The 22,136-nt window shown below is 41.3% G+C and overlaps 2 protein-coding genes across 3 annotated transcripts in view; one reads left to right on the plus strand and one right to left on the minus strand.

Annotated features, from left to right (window-relative positions):
* Nucleotides 1-12,779, plus strand: part of LOC117423519 (ATP-dependent DNA helicase Q5-like) — a 30,386-nt gene extending 17,607 nt beyond the window's left edge. For both annotated transcript variants that reach the window (XM_058989938.1, XM_034039446.3), the window contains 12 exons: nucleotides 3,586-3,813; nucleotides 4,502-4,595; nucleotides 5,905-5,941; nucleotides 6,451-6,509; nucleotides 7,005-7,078; nucleotides 7,647-7,740; nucleotides 7,976-8,107; nucleotides 8,288-8,889; nucleotides 9,075-9,150; nucleotides 9,333-9,599; nucleotides 9,738-9,810; nucleotides 10,073-12,779. In XM_058989938.1, the coding sequence (XP_058845921.1) occupies nucleotides 3,586-3,813; nucleotides 4,502-4,595; nucleotides 5,905-5,941; nucleotides 6,451-6,509; nucleotides 7,005-7,078; nucleotides 7,647-7,740; nucleotides 7,976-8,107; nucleotides 8,288-8,889; nucleotides 9,075-9,150; nucleotides 9,333-9,599; nucleotides 9,738-9,810; nucleotides 10,073-10,230 (1,894 nt within the window). In that variant the 3' untranslated portion in view covers nucleotides 10,231-12,779. The remainder of the gene's footprint in view (nucleotides 1-3,585; nucleotides 3,814-4,501; nucleotides 4,596-5,904; nucleotides 5,942-6,450; nucleotides 6,510-7,004; nucleotides 7,079-7,646; nucleotides 7,741-7,975; nucleotides 8,108-8,287; nucleotides 8,890-9,074; nucleotides 9,151-9,332; nucleotides 9,600-9,737; nucleotides 9,811-10,072) is intronic.
* Nucleotides 12,780-13,102: 323 nt separating this feature from the next.
* Nucleotides 13,103-22,136, minus strand: part of LOC131697931 (unconventional myosin-XVB-like) — a 40,177-nt gene continuing 31,143 nt past the window's right edge. The window contains exons 38-45 of the mRNA XM_058989939.1: nucleotides 21,950-22,027; nucleotides 21,271-21,367; nucleotides 20,542-20,690; nucleotides 19,779-19,903; nucleotides 19,141-19,274; nucleotides 17,354-17,487; nucleotides 16,182-16,319; nucleotides 13,103-15,009 (exon numbers count right to left, since the gene is read on the minus strand). Of these exons, the coding sequence (XP_058845922.1) occupies nucleotides 14,509-15,009; nucleotides 16,182-16,319; nucleotides 17,354-17,487; nucleotides 19,141-19,274; nucleotides 19,779-19,903; nucleotides 20,542-20,690; nucleotides 21,271-21,367; nucleotides 21,950-22,027 (1,356 nt within the window). The 3' untranslated portion in view covers nucleotides 13,103-14,508. The remainder of the gene's footprint in view (nucleotides 15,010-16,181; nucleotides 16,320-17,353; nucleotides 17,488-19,140; nucleotides 19,275-19,778; nucleotides 19,904-20,541; nucleotides 20,691-21,270; nucleotides 21,368-21,949; nucleotides 22,028-22,136) is intronic.

The following is a 22,136-nucleotide window of genomic DNA, read 5'->3' on the forward strand; positions in this document are numbered from 1 at the left end:
ATTTCCTAAATCAGTTTCAGTTCCCTTTTCACTGCCACCTGAATACCATTTTGTTCAATGTTAAATATCTCCTATAGTATAGTGCAACCTGAAATATTCTGAAAATGCAGCTGCATCTACAACACAAACTAAATATATCTACAAACTAAACCCGAGCCTCCTACTGTACCTGCACCCTAGTTTATCTATTTCTCACTTTCTAACAGGGTTGCCAAATGTCCCCATTTCCAGGGATTGTTTCTACATTTCCCTTTTGACCCACGTCCCATCATCAACTTTCAAATTCACCATCGACTATTCATTAAACTTGCATAGCTCAATACTGTGCCCTGCAGCAACAATGGGAAAATGCTTTACAATTCTCGTGAATTGACTGGATGGGTCCTTCCCAAGAGCCTGATTCTCCAAGTGCATTTTCTGTCACCATTTATATAATATGATGGATTTGAAGCTCTCGGCCATTAAGGATTGTGATCATGAAATGCTAGTGCTGAAATGCTAAAAGACAGAAACGGAAGTTAGACTGAGAAGTTGTTTACAGTTTGAACAACACCGGTACTGTATTTACTGTAGAAATATTGCATGAATCACTAGTATAGGGAATTGGGGGACATGCTGTAGGAGTGTTATATCTGAGGCCTTATAGCAAGGGAGCACTATATTATTATTTTATTTCTAATCCTTTATCCTGCTTGTTTTGTCCATGCAGTCTACCCAATAAAGTAGTCATTGTGGGTTGAGTGACGATACTTACCCCGGTCCTTCTGCTACATAAACACTGGCATTTGCTCTGATTGATCTGGCATTGATCTTACACTGTCATCCTAAACCCGCCTACAGCTAGCTGCTGGTTTTCACACTGGAGCAACACTGATAAAGTATGTTTCAAAAATACTTTAACCACGGAAGTGATACACAATGAAATGACAAATGATATAGTGGGAAGGAGATCGTGTCTCGCTCTTGAAATTGAGTGGAGCTGCTTGCAAGGTTGCTGTGAATGAACAGGGAAGGCAGCAACATCATTTCAAAAAGTTGGGGTCAGCCCTATCTGTTCTTCTGAATCTGACTGCCATAGGTTGTGCAGTCATAACTTTAAAACAGGTAAGCCTAAGTCAAGTAGACAAATACCGGTATACTAACCGATGTATTTCTCTGCATCTTGAGATTGAACAGAACTGTATAAGATCACATTTTGTGATCTTACACTACTTGTTGGTGCCTTGTCATCGCTGGTTCCTCCACTATACGTGCCACTGCGGTAAATAACAGCTACTCTCATGTAAGAAAAATCTTAAGTGATCCCAACCAAATAGGAACAATGTGGCTTCGTAACCCACTTGCCCCTCATGCTCCTAATTATGCCTTAAGTCTGTCTCCAGTTTCCATCTGTGTCCTCTTGTCTAAGGGCTGGTTACTGGCAATAATTCTGGTCTACCTAATGTTACCTTAGGTGAAGTGGTCCAAGATTAATGCTAATAATTGGAAAATACTGGAGAGGTAGAACTAAACGCAAACGCTTCTTAAGATACATGCAGGTATCAGAGTCCCCTGGCCTGTTTGCGCAGGACACAGGGTCCCTTTCATACGAAACTGCATTATGCACCTGTTCCTCAGTTACAGTAAAGCATTCATTCTCAGGCTCATCTAGTCCCTCACTCACAGTAACTGCATCTCATGTGGTGAGTGCTGAAACCTTCTTTCCAAACAGGAAGCCCCAACTTGTTTTTATGCTGAGAACCCTGTGTTAAATATACCTGGCCTTATTAGGTGGTCAGAAACATGGACTTTAAAAAAGTGTATTTGGTGCACCTGTTTTGTCTTTTATTGTTAGTTGCCTATGAAAATTCCTGTATTCATTTTAAGTTTATGGTAAGTTAGAGCTGTAATAGTTCATCCACAGCCCACTGGAGTAATTGTACTGCTGACTTGCTTACTGTACAGTCCGGATGTATACATGTGGGCCTCTATAATCTACACATATCCTCTTTCTATATATTGTACATATTTTGTGAAATCACCCAATATAAGCACTTATGTGAATTAAACTTTTCTCTTTCAGATTTAGAAAAATATTCTAATCATTACCTTTCTTACATCCACTGGGGGCAGGTTAATGGTTACACTCTGGTGTACCAGATGTATTCAAAGGTTAGACATGATTCTTTGAGCTATATTGAGGCCATGGTGTGCTTTAAACTTATGAGTTTTAAAGTCACAAAAATATCAGTTAAGATACATACACAGTTATCCATATCTAAGAGTTTGATATTTTTATATGTTTAAGGGTTTTACCTTACAAACCCATATTTAAAAAATAGGCTTTGTTTGCATTTCCATGTTGCTTCCCTGAGCTAAAATGCTGCCTGTACTGTTTGGCATTCTTACTCTGCTGGTGCAGGAAGGGAGCATGTTTGCTTGCAGATAAAACTATCTACCAGGAAGTTTGTGTTGAAGATTTTTGTGTGTGTGTGTGGTTGTGTTTTCTGGTTGCTGTGTGCAGAAATGCATTAGGGAACCTTGCTGCCCTGTCCATGTGCTAGGATAGCTGTGGCTGTAGTTCTGTTAGCTCTGTAATCAAGATGCACATGGTGTAATCAAGACGCACGCTGTGTAATCAGAGACACCAAGGTCTGCATGAGACTCAGGGAGGCCAAGCAGGCACGTTTATCTTGTACTGTACAAGATGGAAAACAGCTTTTACAATTAAAGTTTCCTTTGAGTCTGCAATGGAAATAGAGTACAAAGCTGCCTAGCTGGCACTGTATCTAACTGACAGATATGTTACTGTATTATCAGACTGGAGGTGTTACTGTAGGCACAGGTTACTGATATATATATATATATATATATATATATATATATATATATATATATATATATATATATATATATATATATATATATATGGGTTCATGATACACCAGTATAATTATGTGAGTGTGCTTGCAGGTTATGTTTTCTTGTATGGATGCTTCTATGAAAGCTTGTGACTCGTGTACTTGGACATATTTGTTAGAGGAACAATATACTTAGGAACATGATAACATAGAGAAGTTATGAATGTGATGAGGCCATTCGGCCCACCAATGCTCATCCGGTTCTCTGTTGTTGAAGACTATAAAATCTTATCCTCTGTCTTACTGTAAGTCTGTCTCCACTCAATTTCCAGTTGTGTTCCCTGATCGTCTCATAGTCTTTGACAAGGGTTAACTTTATCAACTCCTATTGGTATTTAAAAAAATCAAAATCTATATTCTAGGTTAAAGAGGTGATCTTAACTATCTACATAATTTATACATTTTGGCCCTGATTTCAGTCTGGTTGTTCTTTGCTGGACTCACTCCAAAGCTGCAATGTATTTTTGTATTTTTTTAATACAGAGACACAAATTGAACACAGTATATATTCAAGTGCTTTGAGTTGCACTCTCCACTTTTGACTATTACCAATTTTGAATTGCCTCCTCACAATGCCTGGATGCTGACAGCAACAAGTCCACTACGATGCCAGGCTGTGTGTTTCATTCCATTTATTTGAACCCTACAGACTGAGTTAATAAGATGTGTCCCCTGTACTCTGTAGGTGTCGACACGCTGCAATCGCTCAGTATTTTGGGGATGAGAAGCCGCGCTGCAACAAGTCTTGTGATTTCTGCAAGAACCCCGCAGCAGTCAGGAACCAGCTGGAGTCATCTCGCTGTCTGGGGTCAGGTGGGAGGACCCGCATCGGACCGGCTGCCACCTCGACCGGGCCCTTCGGCTATGACCGGGAGCTGTATGCTGGGGGCCGTCGCGGCTACGGCTTTGAAAGGTGTGCTGGGAACACCAGCAGTTTTGTCCATGCAAATCTTTTTTTCTTTAGATGAGCTTTATTTCTTGCTTTGCAGTTGTGCTTCTAATACCAGGTGGAAATTTTGAATTCTTAGACAAATCCAGGGTCTCCCAGAAATGAAGGTACTAATAAAGCCTTGCAGAAGTTGCTCATGGCTCATCAATTTACAATTTCTTCTCCTTTTTCTCTTTCCCAGTACATTTTTTGTAAATGCTTGGGGCTTCTAGTTGGGAAAGGCGGTGGCGGTGTGGATTTGGCTGAGTGAGATGCACAAGCCGGGAAGTGGTCATTGTTTCAAACAGAACCATGAACAAAGAAAGCCACCGCTACAGTAACAAAGGATCCTGAGACTTAGCAAGACTTTCCTATAGGGCTGTACTTAATAGGTCTAGATCCGCTGCCACCCAGTCCCTCAGCTATAACCACACTACTGCCTAGTCCCTCGGCTCTAATCAGTAGGCCACACTGCCTCCCAGTCACTCAGCTGAAACCATACTACTGTACCTCACAGTCTCCAGCTCTACACACTACCTCCCAGTCCTTCACTCTAACCACTAGATTGCCCTGCTTCACTGGCCCTTTGCTCAAAGCATACTGCCTTCCAGTCCAGCTATGTTTCCCTTCTCAGTTCTGTGTTGTCCAATACTTTTCTTTTATTCCATAATAGGTATGACGGGTCTGAGGGGGATTCTGAAGAGGACCCAGAACATCGAAAGCAGGAATGGAAGAGTTTTTTCCAGAAGCAGATGAGTATACGCAAGGCAAGAGTCCTTAGATTAATATGGATATAAAATATCACGGTTGTCTTAACTAATGCATTGACTTTGTATATCATTATCTGTTTCACTCGTCGCATCCCGTTGACTTTGTAACAATGAATCTGGCCCATTTTGTGTGATATTTCTAACTTCAATCTCATTTCTGACTGGTATTTTTAATCTCTAACTTTAATTTCATTTTGTATATGTTGAATAAAAATATCTTGTCTGGCTGCATATTCCTAAACCAAAACCTGTCCAGTGAATAGTCACATATAGATCATACACCTCCAAGCATCTTGGATACATTGCAGATAATGAAGAGTGCATCTGATGCAACAAATCTTTCTGCTATGATGGGCAAAGTGGCAAAACAAAATACAAACCGTTTACATCTCAGATGTTATTGATGGTTTGATTTGCATTGATTCAGCCCAGTGGAGCAGAGTTATTATCAGAGTATATGTTTGGTAGGATGCCCACGATAAAAGCTGAATTATGTGGCTAAAGATTTGTAATACATACAAAATAATAGTTGGTAATAGGGGAAGACAATATAAACTTAAACTAACCAGATCCTTACTGTTACATACAAATAATGGTTAGCATAGAATTGCCCAGCAGCAGTACGACATGTGGACGCCAGCTGCTGTTTTAAATCTTCCAAAAAAATGGTTTTGGAGATTTTTTAATGTGTTGGGTGCTGTGTGTGTCTGTGACTTTGGTTTTCATATAATAGTGTTCTTCCTAAAAAATATTATTATATATTTACTTTACAAATACCACAGCTTGCATACAAGGTAGGTTTATTACTTTAGGTCTTACATTGCAGTAAAATCATTTCACACTAAGTCCTCATTTATCGATAAGAATAAATAGCATATCATTTTTTGAAAAAAGTTAGCCTACATAGTCAGCTACTAAAATCAGCACGTTTCGCTTTGACCTGTGATCTGAGTTTCCGGATGATAAGTTCAGTTTCGATCGTGAGTGTCGCACAAGAAAGATTAACCATTTCCTGGCAGTTTTTTTTTCCCCAAAACTGCTCCTGCCACATTGTCAAAACCTTGTATCTCAGAAACATTGCAGGTAAACCCTGCATGCTAAATGTGTTGCTGACCAGTAACTGTACATGTGTAAAGCTGAATTTTAACATTTTACACAACTATGTATGGCTGTGACTCATCTGTGTGTGAATGACTTGCTCTGATTTGACGGCAGCTGTATCACATAACTTTAAGCCCATTAGAAGTCAGGCTTTATAAGTAAGTTTGCTAACCAGTATTGATGTATTCTTCTCTTCCCTCTCCAGGATAAGGAGACACCAAAGGAAGACTTTGTGCCCCCTGGTCAGTGCTCTTATTTGGTTAAGGTCAATGTCTTATAGAAGTCACTCAGTCCTGTAATTATGGACGAGCCTTAATGAGTCTCAAACTTTTTTTTATGTGATTTCCATTTTTCAGTGAAGTGTCACTGTCATGGTTCTTTTTTGAGTAATGGAATGTGATAACGAATTACATTTTATGTGAAAAAGTAACGTAGTTCTCGTTGCATTTAAAAAGAAAGATGAACGCCCGTGTCATATCAGCCTTCAGAGGAGGGAAGAAGTGGGTTCCATAGCTGAAATATTGAGCTGCAGCCTGACCAAACAAAAAATACCTATGTAAAAAGGAAACAGTGCTTGATAAGTAACTGAAGATGAGTTTTTGTTTTTTTTTTTCAAAGTAATAAGGTACTGTATCTTTGTTAAAGTAACTGTAACAATTTGCTTTGAACTGGTTGTAGCAGACCCAGTAATTAGATCATTTGATTCTCATACCCTTCCATTTGAGGTCTAACCATATCTCCTCTCATGTAGACCTGTGGTCCCCCCTGAGAGAGGCTGCAAGCCAGAAGATCCCCCGGCTGTCCGTGAAGGTAAGAGGCCGTGTGCACCAGGCTTTACCCCCCCCCACCCCCCCACCCCCCTTGCGATCTAAGTTCTTAAAGGCAGCTGATTTCAGACTTTATCACATGCAGAAATAAAATCTGTCTACTGCTTAGTACAAGTATGTTTGATACATTTGCCTTGTGTTTATTAGATCTGTAACAAAGCAGCATTAATGATGCAACACAAATACAATTATCTCAATTTTATTATTCGCATAAAATTATTATTTTTTTTCTTAGCAGATGCCCTTATCCAGGGTGACTTACAATTGTTACAAGATATCACATTATTTTTACATACAATTACCCATTTATACAGTTGGGTTTTTACTGGAGCAATCTAGGTAAAGTACCTTGCGCAAGGGTACAGCAGCAGGGTTCCCTCACCTGGGATTGAACCCACTACCCTCCGGTCAAGAGTCCAGAGCCCTAACCACTACTCCACACTGCTGCCCTCATTTGCATAAACTGTTTGTGTTTCAGGCTCGGGAGCATTGTCTACGCATGCTGGAGGAAGCCCTGAGCAGCCAGCAGAGGGCAGTCTTCACAGGGAGCAGGTACCAACACTGCAGAGGAAAGAGGGTTTTAAAGACCGGTTCATACATCATTGGTACATTTTGGTCTCCATCTGTGATTGCAGACTCTGCATCAGGTTGGATTGCCCTCCTCTAGGTTGAACAGCTTTTCCAGCGATGAGCTGAATAAAGGGCAGGTTCTGATGCACTGGAAACACTGTATTGTTCATGTACTGTATGGCCATACACTTAGACCCTATCCTATTTTAAAGTCATTTTTTTGTTAATATTAATATTAAGTTAATATCCGACACAGCCGTTATTACCGTTTTCAGTGTGCTGAGCAAGGTGGAGCCATGGTGACAGGTAGTTTTGAGATTCTAAATGCCCTTTAGCTTTTACAACATGATGAGCCACTTTACTGTGAGGTACCCAACAAAGTTTGTAATTGAGTTTTGAAAGGTGGTTCAGTAAATATTAAATACAATTCAAGTAATACATATCTACTTGGATAAAGTACTGCTATCGGCCCCCTGGCCACATTGTTCTGATAGGGGTTACCCATTGTGCTTGGTTCATTGCGTGAAATCTCTTGTGTTCTGTCCTGCAGCCCTGACCCCCATTCCCGTGCTGTTGAGATGGAGTACGAGGCCTTCAAAGGGTGCAAGTCATCCAACCTGTACAAGGCAGCTGTGCTCAGGAAGGTAGGCTGTATCCATGAAGTAATGGTTGAATTTAAAGGTTGTTTATTCTATCCATCTGTCCACCTGTAAGTCAGTTTTTGCATATGCCTGTGCATTTTCCACATGTGTGGAACACACTGCTTTGGTTTTGAATTCTGTTGCATAAAGACTTTAGGAGTGTGCATACTGCAGTTTTGTGGCGTGGTAACACCATACTGTGTACTGTGTAGCAACGTAGCGTGTCTTGAGCCTGCAGGTGTCGGAGATAAAGAAGGATGTGCCCCCAGCCAGCACTGGGCCCAGCAGTGCAGAGAGTCCCTCTGAGAGTGACGAGGCGAAGCCTGGAGCCTCCACTGAGGGCTTTGTGTCTGCCGCTCAGATCTACTCGGTGAGCCTGAACTCACACATCTTCCCAAATTACAGTCTTACCAAATTACTTTTTAGATTATTGTACTTCTCAGCTCAAATTTTGGGAGGTTTTTAGTATATATTTCAATTATAAATGAACAAACCTTTTTTTCTGTAAATATTTTTTAGTCTGTGTTGCCTCTGTTGTATTTTCCTGCAGTTGAAGTCAAAGCGGGTGGGCGCTGGGTTCAGAGGCTCGTCTAACACGTTCCAGTCAGCTGCAGAGCTTCTGCATGCCTCTAGGAGCACCGAGGAGGCTGGCAGCTCCAGTATTGAGACTGTGGAGGAACACCCTTTCACAGGAGGGTCGAATGGGGCAGGGGGAGATGAAAACCTCACCACAGACAAGGAGAGGAGCCAGCAGCTGCCCAGTGCCTCTAAGAAGAACTCCCTGTGGGACAGCCCCACCAAAAATATCAAACTCTCAAAGAAACTGCTGCGGCTGGCCGGGTCGGCCATGAAGGACTCCCAGAACATCTCCAAGTTCTTCACCAACAAAGAGGAGAGCGTTGGGCACTCGTTTAATCTGCCTCTGGCTCTAGCTCCTGGGCATCTAGAGACCCACAGGAGCTCTACAGAGGAATTAAGAAATTCAGAACTGCAGGATAGGTTCTCATGTTTAGAAACAATCCCATGTGAGGATGGTGCCTTGGAAACAAACCAGAATCAAGAATTCCCCTCTTTAGAAGAAGAAACGCAATTGATAACTAATAACATTGAGGACGTCTGTTGTCAGAAAACCACAGCAAAAAAAAGGACAAGGTATAGTCTTACAGTATGTATATCAACAACTATTGTTCAAGGGAACTTTCATTTGGTCTTTTGTTCCAAGGTCCAAGTTCCAGATAAAAATCCAAAACATCCAGGTCCATGTGGCTGGAGATGAGAAAAGACTGAAAGAGGGAAGTGCAGCTAGTGTCCTAATGGTTTTGTTTTGTGGTCTGCAGCCTTCTGCCTGAGGAGGAGCCGGAAGATGTTAGAAACTCTTTCTCCAGTACTTGGAAGAGACCTCCCGTAGAGGAGGTAGGAGCATGAGATCTTTTTAAAGAGAGATTAATAAAACATACTTATAACAAAGCTTACAATTCAAAATTACAATATAATGAAATGGTTGTGAAGAGGTAGAAACCATTTGGCCGCATATTGGCTTGATCAAGTGATGGTAATATAGTAAAAATGTCATGAAGCGGGCCCCTTTGTTTCAGGGACCCCAGGACTCTCGAGCCCCGCCCCCCAAGCGACAGCGTCCTGGCACTGTGCCCACCATACTGTGCCAACCCGAGGGCAAGGGTACCCTGGTGAAGAAGAAGGTCACTTTTCACCCCACCCTGGCGGAGGCAAAGCTGGAAGAAGGGGCACCCCGAGTGGCACAGCCTCAAGCGGAGAAGGCAGCAGTGTCTCTGAAGGAGGCAGCTGACATTGTTGTGAAGTACCTGACACCATTCTACAAGAATGGCAGGTTTGCTTCCAAGGTGAGGGGCTGAGGGCAGTATAGGGAGTGAATCCCATTCTCTGTGCACCTGCTTTACTGAAGCTCGGGTGAATCTCGATTTTAATCGGTGTCCAGGAAAGCGGTTTCATGCTCCTTTTTTTTCTTTTTTTACTTGCAGGAGCTGTTTAAAGCTTTTGCAAAATTCTTGTCTCACCGGCTGACTGAAGGAAAGACACCCCATAAAAAAAATGGTATGAGGGAAATAAAAATGAATGGTCTGTCTTGTTCTCTCTGTCACAGGTAGATTGTTATCCAGTGGAGGTGAGTGTGTGAAGTTATTAACTTAGTCACTTCTGACAGAATGCACAATTCTTCATATGAACGAGCCTGGATGGTTTTTGTTTATAGCGCTACAGTTTTTTAACACCAGTGACACGTGTAATTGTTCAGGTGGAAGGTTGCCCGAGTTTCCTGGTGCTGTATTATTAAAAGTGTACATGGTTGTGTTTCCAGTGAAGGAAGGAGCCCAACGGCTAATCAGAAGCTTCTTCAAGGATCGCCCGAAGTGTGAGAGCAAGGAGGACTGGAGACACCTGCAGAGCGATGAGGGGCCGCAGACCCCGGGCACCACACCAACACTGCTCACTCATACCAGGGAGGACACAGGCTAAACTTCTCCATGTTGCCTTAAGGTCAAAACTGAGAAGCACTTGAAAAAACCTAGGGTTGTATTTCAAGAACTCTCAGCGCATTTTCTTCCATAGATTCTGCTGAATCAAAATAGAGGCTTCTATTCCAGCCTTGCATATTTGCAGGCTGCTTTGTTAGCTCCAGGGGTTACCATGAGTAAAGACAGCAAAGGGTTAACTAACTGCAGCGTAATGGCTCTCCGTACAAGGCAGTCCATTTACACTCCGAACATGGACTTTAAAAAAAAATCCAACACAGATATGCTTCCAGCAAAAAGTTACCAGTACTGGAAAGCAAACCAACTTAACAATTATAAGAGGAAACAAAATGTTTTTTCCTTCTTTTTCTGCTTCACCCTACAAACCATGTATTTCTGTTTTCTTTTAAAGACCTCCCTCTAGCTGTGAAAAGTGGTATAGCAGACATTAGATGCGTCTCATATAAAGAAACAGAAGTCCCCAGAGGTTTTCTAATGTCCTCCATGAACCCTGCGGAACAATATTGGAGAAGTTACTTAATCTGTTAGTTACTTGAACAACATAGCAACTAGCTACAGTAATTTATTACTTTGAAATACAGTAAATGTAACTAGTTACAGTTATAAATAGTTACTTCTCAGGCACAGTTTACATTTTACATATATGTTGTTTTTTTTTTCGGTTTGGTCGGGCTGCAGCTCGGAATATTTTATAAAGATCCAGCTATCGAACCCCTCTGTTCCCTCTTGCGACACCGTTTCCTAGCAAGATGATGAGAAAAGCATGTTCACATGACTGCGTTATTTTTTCACGTACAATGTAATCACATTCCATTACCTGTCTGAAAAAGAAGCCATTCCAGTTACAAGTTACTGAAAAATGTAATCAGATTACAGTAACTGCTTGAATACAGTTATATATGGTACCAGAAATATCCTTTAGTTCTTTTACTTAGTATACATGCAACATGGTTGTTTTGTTACAAAAGAACTATAGATTTATTTTCAAAGTTTTCAAAACAAGGCTTTAAACACCGGTTGGACACCTTAAATGAAAATAAAAAAAAAAAACATAGTTTGATTATTTTTTTTGTTTATTAATTTATTATAAGGCGATTTGTCAAAGAGTTCCAGACTCCTGTCACAGTATCACACAAACTGTTTAATTAAACTGTACAGGCTCCAGTCTGTAATTAATTCAATGCAATCCTATTTTTTTGGAGGAGAAAGAAGCTGCTGATTTTACAAACTAAATCAAACAACTGAAGTCCTGTACTGCTATTCATGCATAGCCTTTTATACAGTAAAGTAATTGTAACTGATAAAACTGATGCATGTTATCTGCCATGCACATCCATTCTCTATGTACAGGTAGTGAACAAAAAAATTGAAACACCAATGTAAAGTCACTTAATAGGGCATTGGGCCACTGTGGAGTTCTCGGCAAACCGTTTTTGATTAAACTGGCTGCTTGCGCCCCAGTTGGAAATTTGCAGTCAATTGATATGCAGTTGCTTGCCTGTTTTGCCTTGCACTTCGAATTAATGCACGGATATCTCGATCCTGGAGTATGCGCTTCCGTCCACTGTTGCCCTTTCCCTCGGAGTTCCATGCCGACATCACCTTAGACACCGTTGCTCGTGAAACATCAGCAAGTTGAGCTGTCTTGGTCACTGAAGCTCCTGCCAAATGTGCCCCAACAATCACCCCTCTTTCAAAGTCACTGAGGTCTCCTCTTGCAGCCATGCTAGCCATAATTATAGGCAACCAGGCCTGTCTAGCATTTTTATACATGACCCTAAGCATGCTGGGATGTTATTTGCTTAATTAACGCATGAGCCACACCTGTGTGGAAGCCCTTGCTTTCAATATACTTGGTGTCCTTCATTTACCCCCAGGTGTTTCCATTTTTTTGTCCACTACCTGTAGGTCTCAAATGGGTAGGTTTTAAAGAAACACTTTTTTTTTTTTTTAGCAAACTTGTATGTTCATTTTAAACTATCAAATCTGGCAATACTGTAGGTTTAAGACATTTGTTTGCAAGCTATGCTTTTAGACTATCTTTCACTTTCTGTTTAATTTAACCTGGAGGGTGTCCCCACTCCTTCACAAGCTTCTGTCCTGTCAATAACCAATCAGCTGCTTCCCCTAGCGACTGAGCAGTAACAAGCTTTGACCCCGAAGACTCTGCTGGGGTCAAATTGAACAAGAAAATAAAGAAGAAACAGACTTCCTAGAAGGCAAGGCAAGCAAACTTGGACTTTTCTTTAACCTAGTGGAATACTGGTTTTAAAAACACCTATTTGTTATAATGTGTTTCATTAAAAGCTTCCATTTCAGACCAATGTAGCTCATGCAAATGCAAAATGTGTAAGATTGATGGGATTATTTAGTTTGCTATTATCACTTGAATTGCATGTACAAACACATTGCACTACAGGGAATTAGACCAGAGATGGGGAGCACACACAGGCTTGAGCCAATACAAATAATGTTGTTTTGCTAGTACCTCAGACTGCATGAACAAACTGGAAATAAAGATGCTTTTGAAGAGAGCTGTGTTTGTCTTGATTGTGGTGTATTTAATAATGCAGTGTCTTTAATAAGCATATAGCAGGTTTGTCATATTACTGTACTTCATGAAATCTCAGTCCATGTCAACATTGGCTTGCTAATGATAAAGGGTCTGTAAGACAGACATTTTCTCTACAAATGAAATACTTACTTTGGAAATTGTTTCACCTTTGCTGTAATTATGGAAGGGTATTTGCGTAACTGTCTATTGCCACATTCAACTGTTGTAGTATTTCCCCCATCACTAGTTTACCTGTCAATTTAAATGGTTGAAACCAGCAGAAGCACACCACACAGACACATTTCAATTTCAAAGTATTTATTGAACTGTATACATGTTATTACTTCCATACTGTATATGTAAAATCAAGGTTACGTAACACTATTCAAATTTTAAAACATACTTTTCAAAAGATACTATACATCAAGTGGATGCTTCTGTCTATAACTTGCATTTGTGATTCCAAATCCTGATTTATCAGGACACACAGATGTGTCATCTACTTAATCCACCCTGTTAAAATAAATGATTGTTTAAATAACATTATGAATTGTAAAAATAATGCAATATGTGATCAGTGCTTAATTTTTTTTTTTTTTTTTAAACAATTATTTTTATTCCTTTTCCAATTTTCTCCCAATTTGGAATGTCCAATTATTATTCAAACTCGCTCACCGCTACAACCCCCAAACTAACTCGGGAGATGAGCATCATCCGAAACGAGTGCCGTCAGCCATCTGTTTTTTTTCACTCTGCAAGCCCGGCGTGCAGGCATATCCAGAACTTACAGCGTCGGAGGACCACGCAGTTCTAAATTGCTTACAGGCCGGCCCGCAGGCGCCCGTCCAGCCACAGGGCTTGCTAGTGTGTAGTGAGCCAAAGACTCCCCAGCCGACATAACCCCTACCCCGCCCGGGCAACGCTTTGCCAATTGTGCGCCGCCCCCTGGGAACCCTTCCACGGTCGGCAGTGGCATAGCTTCAAACCGGCGATCTCCAAAACTTCAACATTCTTTACAAATAAAAGGCAAGGTACAGAAGTTCAGTGTTTATCATGGATGTTGAAGAAAATTATGATTATTATTCTAAAAAACAGATAGACATTCACCTGCCAGATAAAAGCACTGTGTATTTCAGAATCTGCATGTGCCACACATTCACAAAATATAGTTTAACATACAACCTTGTCAATTTGAGAACACTTAAGTTGAAGGAACACAAAGCCACTTTGTGGCTCGGAACTTGGTTTCAGGTCACTGCCTGGCACAGCAGGGGAGATGGGGTTTGATCCTTCGGGTTGCCTCAAACTAGATCTCCCAGTCTCCTGAAACCAGGTTTTAAGCCACCGAACAAAAAGTGGCTTTGTGTTCCCTCAGCTTCACATAGCAACTGAACTGTCCCTCAGTTTTTTTGCCACAGCTTGAACTCTGTTTATAATGCTGTTGGAAAAAAATAGATGAGCAAGGAAAATTGTTTTGGAATTACCCAAATAGGTTTGTACCGTGAACTGCTTAAAAACCTGTGCAAACTTTGAATTATAATCATATATTAGGCATGAGTTCAATCTAAAACTTGTCTATACAGTAAACTAGGTGGCTTATAGTTTTTCTATAGTTTATGGTTGAGGTTTAAAGTGTTGGATACAATCTGCGGGGCGGGGGGGGGGGGGGGGTTTGTGTGTAAAAAATAGAATCTAAAAACGTTCTTTTCAGTACATGGAGTACATGGCGGCTTCGTCAGGATCAGGCAAGATGTGCGTGCTGTGGGTTTTATTAGGCTTCTTGACAGCATGTTTGGGGGCAGCAGGGGCTGTCTTCATCTTGGGCTTGCTCTTTGTAGTGCTCACTACAGAGTCCTTGGACTCTCTGGGGCCCACAGTGGACAGGGGAGGAATATTGGGCTCTCTGGCGGCAGGGGGCTTCATCATCTTGCGCTTGCCCACAACAGAGTCCCAGGACTCTCTGGAGCCCACAGTGGATGGGGGAGGCATGCTGGGCTCTCTGGAGCCCACAGTGGACGGGGGAGGAATGTTGGGTTCTCTGGCGGCAGGGGGCCTCATCATCTTGGACTTGCCTACAACAGAGTCCCTAGACTCTCTGGGGCCCAAAGTGGACGGAGGAGGTCTGACTGTACTGGTTGTAGAGACGCTGCTGGGCATGTAAGTTAACTCCTCCAAGATCACCACAATCACGTGGCACATCTCCTTCGCCTGGGTACATAGAACACACACACAAACAAATAGCATGAAACAAGAGAGGACTGCGTGGATACAATGGCATATCAGTGTATCCTCTTAATGTACACTGAGGTGTGGAAGCTTTAAATCAATTGGGGGGAATGTATTTAAAGTGTTACAGAACCCCTTGTAGCGTTTATAAGAAACCCATCACTTTACCTTTGCTGTATCCAGTGTTGTCCATATCACAGCAATTGTTTTCAATACATTCCAGATAAATCAACTGGAGAATCATTTTTTTGGTAACAGTTTACATTATGCGTCTCAATTACTGTGTATTTACCGGTACATGGTAGTTACTTAGTAAATACATGAATACTTACACAATTACAATGTTATTATGCATAGTTATAATGTACTTAATGTACAGATCTTTTTGCATGATATATGTATGTACACAATTGTCTGAAAAGGGTTAGGGTTATAGTATGCAAAAAAAGACACATTAAGTAGATTATAACTATGCTTAATAACACTAATTATGTGTAAGTACACATGTATTTACTAAGTAACTACTATGTACATACACAGTAATTAGAGACAATGTAAAGTGTTATCCTTTTTTCAACTCTGGAATGCCAGGAGAAAGAGAATTTTTCCTCTAAATGTTGCACTGTTTCAAGTTCATGCTCCCTCTTGCAATAGTTTTGGTGCTCCTATTGAAATGACTGGTGTATTGTGGGAACAGGAAGCCAACATTGTTTTGAGTTTTTGTTAAAACTATCAAAAGAGTCTGCAATGTGTTTACAAATATAACTCTGTGATACAGAGAATACGGGACATAGCAGAGGTAATGTCATGTGTTTTGTGTAAACTTTGCAGGGTGTTCTGCAACACTTTAACAAACAGGAATGTCCAAAACAGCTCTTCAAAAGACTGCAAGGAAACACAAAGTTGACATGATCGCGATTCAGCTTTTCTAAAGAGAGCGCTTACAACAGCGCACACACTGTATTCTGGACCTCGGTTAATTTGGTTAGAAATATCTGAATTAATCCTGACTTTCAAGGCAGAACAGCAAATGTCTCATGTATCTCTATTCTAGATTTGCTGTGTAGTTACCTACAACCAGATTACCTAAAGTAAACTAAGGCCTTGAAGTGAAACTAGAGAAACAGGTTAACATGGTTGAGGGGGAACTTTACCTGTTTGAGGTGGAAAGTGATGGTTTTGGGGGCAGTGGTGGGGCCGTAGGTCACCTCCACCCCTGGGAGCTTCTCCCCCTTCTTTGGCTGCAGGGACCTCAGTGACTGGACTGTCATGAGAGGGATGGACAGCAGCTCCTGGAGGAATCAGCAGACAGTTGATTTTTCATAATAACCACTACGACTTGAACTAAGCTACAGGTTCAATTCAAACACAAAGCCATACACAAATAAATGCTTTCATATACCCTGCTTTACATCTATACTGGGCTACCCTGCCTAAAGTATCATTAGATAGTCCCAGACAGGGTCAGCAAATGGGCTTGATTCTCAAAGCTATTTACTCTAAAGCGTCATGCCGAAGCTATCGCTTGAATATAGCTGAATAAATTCAACACAGATTGACGATTTGTCCGGGGGGGGCACACATAACCCTAATCCCAATATTACCCCAAACCTTTTACATAATGCTAAGATTAAAGTCACGATCAGATTGTAAAATTGCTATTCCGTCCCCCAGCAGGACGATTCTCGATACTACAGAAGCTATTCAAAGTGTGCTCACATTTCCCAGAGCATTTAGTACAGAAGGAAATGACAACCTGTGAATGTAATGAACTGTTTCAACAGAAAGAGTAAAAATGAAAATACATGTTTGCAATAAAGCACACAAGTGCACATCAGAGACTATATAGCAAATGAAAGCCCACGACAGATGATATTTAGGGAATTAGTTTGTTATTTACCACCACTTTAAGCAAAGCAAATGAACGTGATCTCATTAAAAGGCTACCTCAAACAAACATGAGCACCACTTACTGAATGGAAAAAATACCAATTAAACATCTAACAAATATGAAACAACTCAATGCTTATTTCAAGCCCTTGAATGAAAAGCCTTAGTTGTTCATTTCAAGTTTGTTAACTTCATTGGGTGCATTTCTCCTTTCTGAAAGAAATTGTGCTAAATAGCTTCGATAATTTAGCTCATAGAGGGTTACTATTACAGTACAATAGGAGTCCCCATCAAATGCAATGAGAAGGGTAAAAAAAAAAATCAATGAATGTATTTTTTATTGTTAATGTGATAGCATTGTTTTATACTGGGTATTGTTTGTACAGTGAGTGAATTGATTGCAAGACTGGTACAATAAATACACAGACACACACACCTGGGAGTGGCTGTCCCCGATGAAGACTTGTTCCTGGTCGATGGCGACGATGCAGGGAGACGGGATCCGCCGGTCACTCACCTTCTGCACCGGGAACACGTTACTGCCGAACAGTGGGAACGAGCTCACCGTCGCTAAGGGAGGTATAGTAGAGCACAGAGTCAGTGTGAAGGAGTTCACCATCACTAGGGAGGTATAGTAGAGCACAGAGTCAGTGTGAAGGAGTTCACCGTCGCTAAGGAGGTATAGTAGAGCACAGAGTCAGTGTGAAGGAGCGCACCATCGCTAGGGAGGTATAGTAGAGCACAGAGTCAGTGTGAAGGAGTTCACCGTCACTAGGGAGGTATAGTAGAGCACAGAGTCAGTGTGAAGGAGTTCACTGTCGCTAAGGGAGGTATAGTAGAGCACAGAGTCAGTGTGAAGGAGTTCACCATCACTAGGGAGGTATAGTAGAGCACAGAGTCAGTGTGAAGGAGTTCACCGTCGCTAAGGAGGTATAGTAGAGCACAGAGTCAGTGTGAAGGAGTTCACCGTCACTAGGGAGGTATAGTAGAGCACAGAGTCAGTGTGAAGGAGTTCACCGTCACTAGGGAGGTATAGTAGAGCACAGAGTCAGTGTGAAGGAGTTCACCATCACTAGGGAGGTATAGTAGAGCACAGAGTCAGTGTGAAGGAGTTCACCGTCGCTAAGGAGGTATAGTAGAGCACAGAGTCAGTGTGAAGGAGTTCACCGTCACTAGGGAGGTATAGTAGAGCACAGAGTCAGTGTGAAGGAGTTCACCGTCACTAGGGAGGTATAGTAGAGCACAGAGTCAGTGTGAAGGAGTTCACCGTCACTAGGGAGGTATAGTAGAGCACAGAGTCAGTGTGAAGGAGTTCACCGTCGCTAAGGGAGGTATAGTAGAGCACAGAGTCAGTGTGAAGGAGTTCACCGTCGCTAAGGGAGGTATAGTAGAGCACAGAGTCAGTGGGAAGGAGCTCACCATCGCTAGGGCAGTGTAGCAGAGCACAGAGTTGCTAGGGAGGTATAGTAGAGCACAGAGTCAGTGTCGGTGTGCTACTGAATTTCTATAGCATACCAACATATTAAATACATTCTGGACAGTCAATGTTTCAAACAATAATCCTAATTTAATTTTATTACACATGCTTTTTTTGGCAAATACAAAAATCAACAGGAACAGGCATATATCATTTTAGACTGTGCATTTTAACAGTGTTATAACGAATATATTCCATGAGGGACATACAATATGAAAATAAATGTTCTGTTCTAAATGACACCACTGTACTTCCAGAAATTCACAGTAGTGTGAACATTTATTAGAACACCCCATTGCTTCTGTAGTTTTGATTTGTTGTGCATATGAAATCAAGCCACTGGAACAGAACATCTTGGAAAATTGTAAAAATGGGCGATTGTCTTATTTAATTCATGACTTTAATTGGCCACACATGCAAGTCATTTAAAATAGTAAGAGAAAAGGAACACATAGCCACAAATGGTAAAATGCATGAGACTTTTTAGAAGTTGTTAAAGATGCCTAATTCAAGCACAAAGTGGGCTAATATTTTCACACACGAGTGCCTGTTGTTTCTATATCACTGACCGAAAACTGAAATTCTAACACCCAGAGGTTGATATTAGGTATATAGAGGATATAAATGACACATCTTGAGGTGTTCTAATACATTTGCACACTTGTGTATTTCTGCACTAGTGCAAACCCTTCCACTGGGCCCATTGTTTTCTCACATGGTTGTGACTGTGTTTAGAAACCACTTACTGAGGAAGTGGATCATGGCTTCAGCAGGGCTGAGGTCTTGCATGGTGCCCAGCCGCATGAGTGTGGAGCCCAGGATGATCTGAGCATTGACACTGCTGACGGAGCTCTTTGGGAGATACCTCTTCAACTCCTGACTGCAGGGACAAAACACAGGGCAAGTGTGACATCACACAGCATCAGGCTCTGTACCAAGCAAATGATCAAGCTGTTTGACAAAGCACATGGCAACGATCCCTATCTGCTGTACAGCAGGAGACACTTAAATTTTTCCACTTCAATCCCAGTCAATGGCAGCTGTTCCAGTGATTGACGCCCCCCCCCCCCCCCCCAGCACTGTACCTGTTTGTTTAGAACTCAGTAAGAAGAATGGTTTACTAAATGTTCTTATTGAAGGCTTACAGGGCTTGCAGTGGGAAAATGCATAGACCCATGTACACAGAAACATTTTGGTAATATGATTAATTAATTCTGCAGTCAGCATAACTGTCGTGTTGCAGTTGCTGGTAATTCTATACTACCTGTGTCAGATGAAAAGGCTCAAAAATAACTTGCTTGAGAATGCATCTGAGCACAGAAATAGTAGACACAGCTTTTGAATTAAAGTCACAGAAACTTGTCGCTTCTTGCAATCCACTCACAGTGTGGGCTCTGGACCTGGTCCATTGGCACAGTGCTGCAGGGCTGCCAACACTGCCACCTGCTGGTCAAACTGGGCACTGTCACTGGGCAGCAGGAGCTTTCCTTCCAGGTAATCAGACAGGATCTGAGGGGGCATCGAGAGGGGGGTGTTATACACACACACACACTGCTACATGACGCCGCACTAACAAGAGTTTACAGAGCTAAGGAAAAGATTAAAAGTGCAAAACTATGATTCTGAGTGAAGTGGAGCAGTATGCTGTTATCTGGCTGCCATCCGGGAAAGAATGTTTTATTGCCTAAGAAAGTGCTAATAAAACTGACCTCACCTGACCTGGTGCAAGCAGGAGTGGTCTGGTCAAAATGTTGCTGACACACAGAGACAAGCCAACAACTAAGGTTTGCATGCAAAGGGGTGTAGAGGCTGTAGAAACAGCAGGCATTTGGAGGTGCATTCAAGAAGCATAAAGCTCCTCCATGAACACACACCAGCGCCGTATCTGAGGCTTCTTCCACAGTTTGATAACGGATATCATTGCTTAATTTCTGTTATTAACTAGTGGCCGCATTACTGTGTCAAATAATGATTAAACTGTAAAACTTTTGATTATTGGAATCAATAAAGGAACCCTGTTACATTCTGCTTAAATCCTTGTTGCGTGAGCTCCTTCACACAGAGAAATACATACATAGAAAATGTTTCCTTACAAGAGCTTACACTAGAACAAAGAGTTCTAAAATACAATATATATTTTTGTGTACCTGTCTGTAGTGGACATTGATGTAGAAGTCATTCTCGAAGTGCAGCGGTGCTTTCCACGTCACACGCTTAAGCCACAGGGTGACTGTGTTGTCGTCCAATAGAAAGTCAAAGATGTACTCGTCCGGTCTGATGGGCCGCACCACCTGACCTGGAAGAGAGAAACTAGGCACTGTAACATTCACACTGGAATTGTGACGTGGAAAAGCTGGGGTACTGAACGACTGAGCAGATAAAAGACTAAAGATCAGGACATCTTCCACACCGTGCACATCCATTATTATATCAGACTTAATTGTGTAGTTTTGAAGGAAATCTATGTTTTCTAGCAAACATGTATTTACATTTTTAAACTTCTGGTACTGCACATACATCTCTGTCTTCAGGCTTTGCCCTTTTATGGTCAGGGTCTGCTTTCCTGTCAGTAACCAACCAGCTGCTACCCCTACTGACTGACAAGCTTTGCAGCCAGTAAGATACTTGATCCATGAATCACTCGCCCACAAATCATTTTCAGTATCATTTTGTTCAAATGATACTGCATGATATTTTTACCCAGTCCCTTCTTGTAACGAAGCCAAGAATTAACAGTATTCAACAGATTTCTATGTAAGCCATTCAAAAAATACAGTTGTCCATATAAGCAAATATGTACTGTAAACGTCAATTTTGGAAAGTTTCTCTAAGCCCAAGTGCTTTTTTTTTCATATTCCACAAGGTAGCGCTCTCACCCTGGTTGCGGTTGGCGTAGACAGCAAACTCCTTGATCTCCTGAGGCTGCAGCACTCCCATCTCTGCACACAGGTCACTGACTAGCTCCAGCGCCACCTGCAGCACAAAGGGCAGCGTTACCCCGTGCAAGCATGTACCATTACTGATCCCTTTAAACCATGTAACTAATCGATACCATGAGCTTGCTGTACAATGTGTGCTATAAATAACTCATGCTTTGAAGATTGAATTATTGTTAGCTTCTGGACAGAGATGACAAAGATTGTTAAGGATACTGCTTGTGCATGTATTTGCTTATGATTGTAAGTCGCCCTGGATAAGGGCGTCTGCTAAGAAATAAATAATAATAATAATAATAATGTCACATTTGTTTTAACAGTTTAAAGGATTTTATATACGACATAAAGCTTTGCTGCTCAGAAGGAATAAATAAAATGTATACAAACATATTTACATTTCTAGGACCCTTTGATTTATTTTCCAATTCACCTGAAACTGAATTTTTCGAAGAAAACAGAGATAACTGTGGATTCGTCAAAAAACTAGATTAATCAAACACTGTGTGTTAGAACTCTCTGCAAGTACTGTAATTGAAAATGAAGTGTTTTTAGTACATTCGGGTGACATGCCGTAGCCCTTAACACTTTTATTGTAATCCTTAAGTTTTTCTAAACTCACAGTGAAGATACTGATCTTGCCATAGTGTTCCACCTTCCCAGGCAGGTATATAGTAATCCTCTTGGAAGATTTTCCGTGCTGTGGGAGAATATAAAAGCATATAGCAACACTAGCTACAGTCATTGTCATTGATAACTGTGACATTTTCATTCTCCATGCAAAAGAACCACTCAAAGGTAAACATATA

Source organism: Acipenser ruthenus, chromosome 17, assembly GCF_902713425.1.
Source record: "Acipenser ruthenus chromosome 17, fAciRut3.2 maternal haplotype, whole genome shotgun sequence".
Lineage (NCBI taxonomy): Eukaryota > Metazoa > Chordata > Actinopteri > Acipenseriformes > Acipenseridae > Acipenser > Acipenser ruthenus.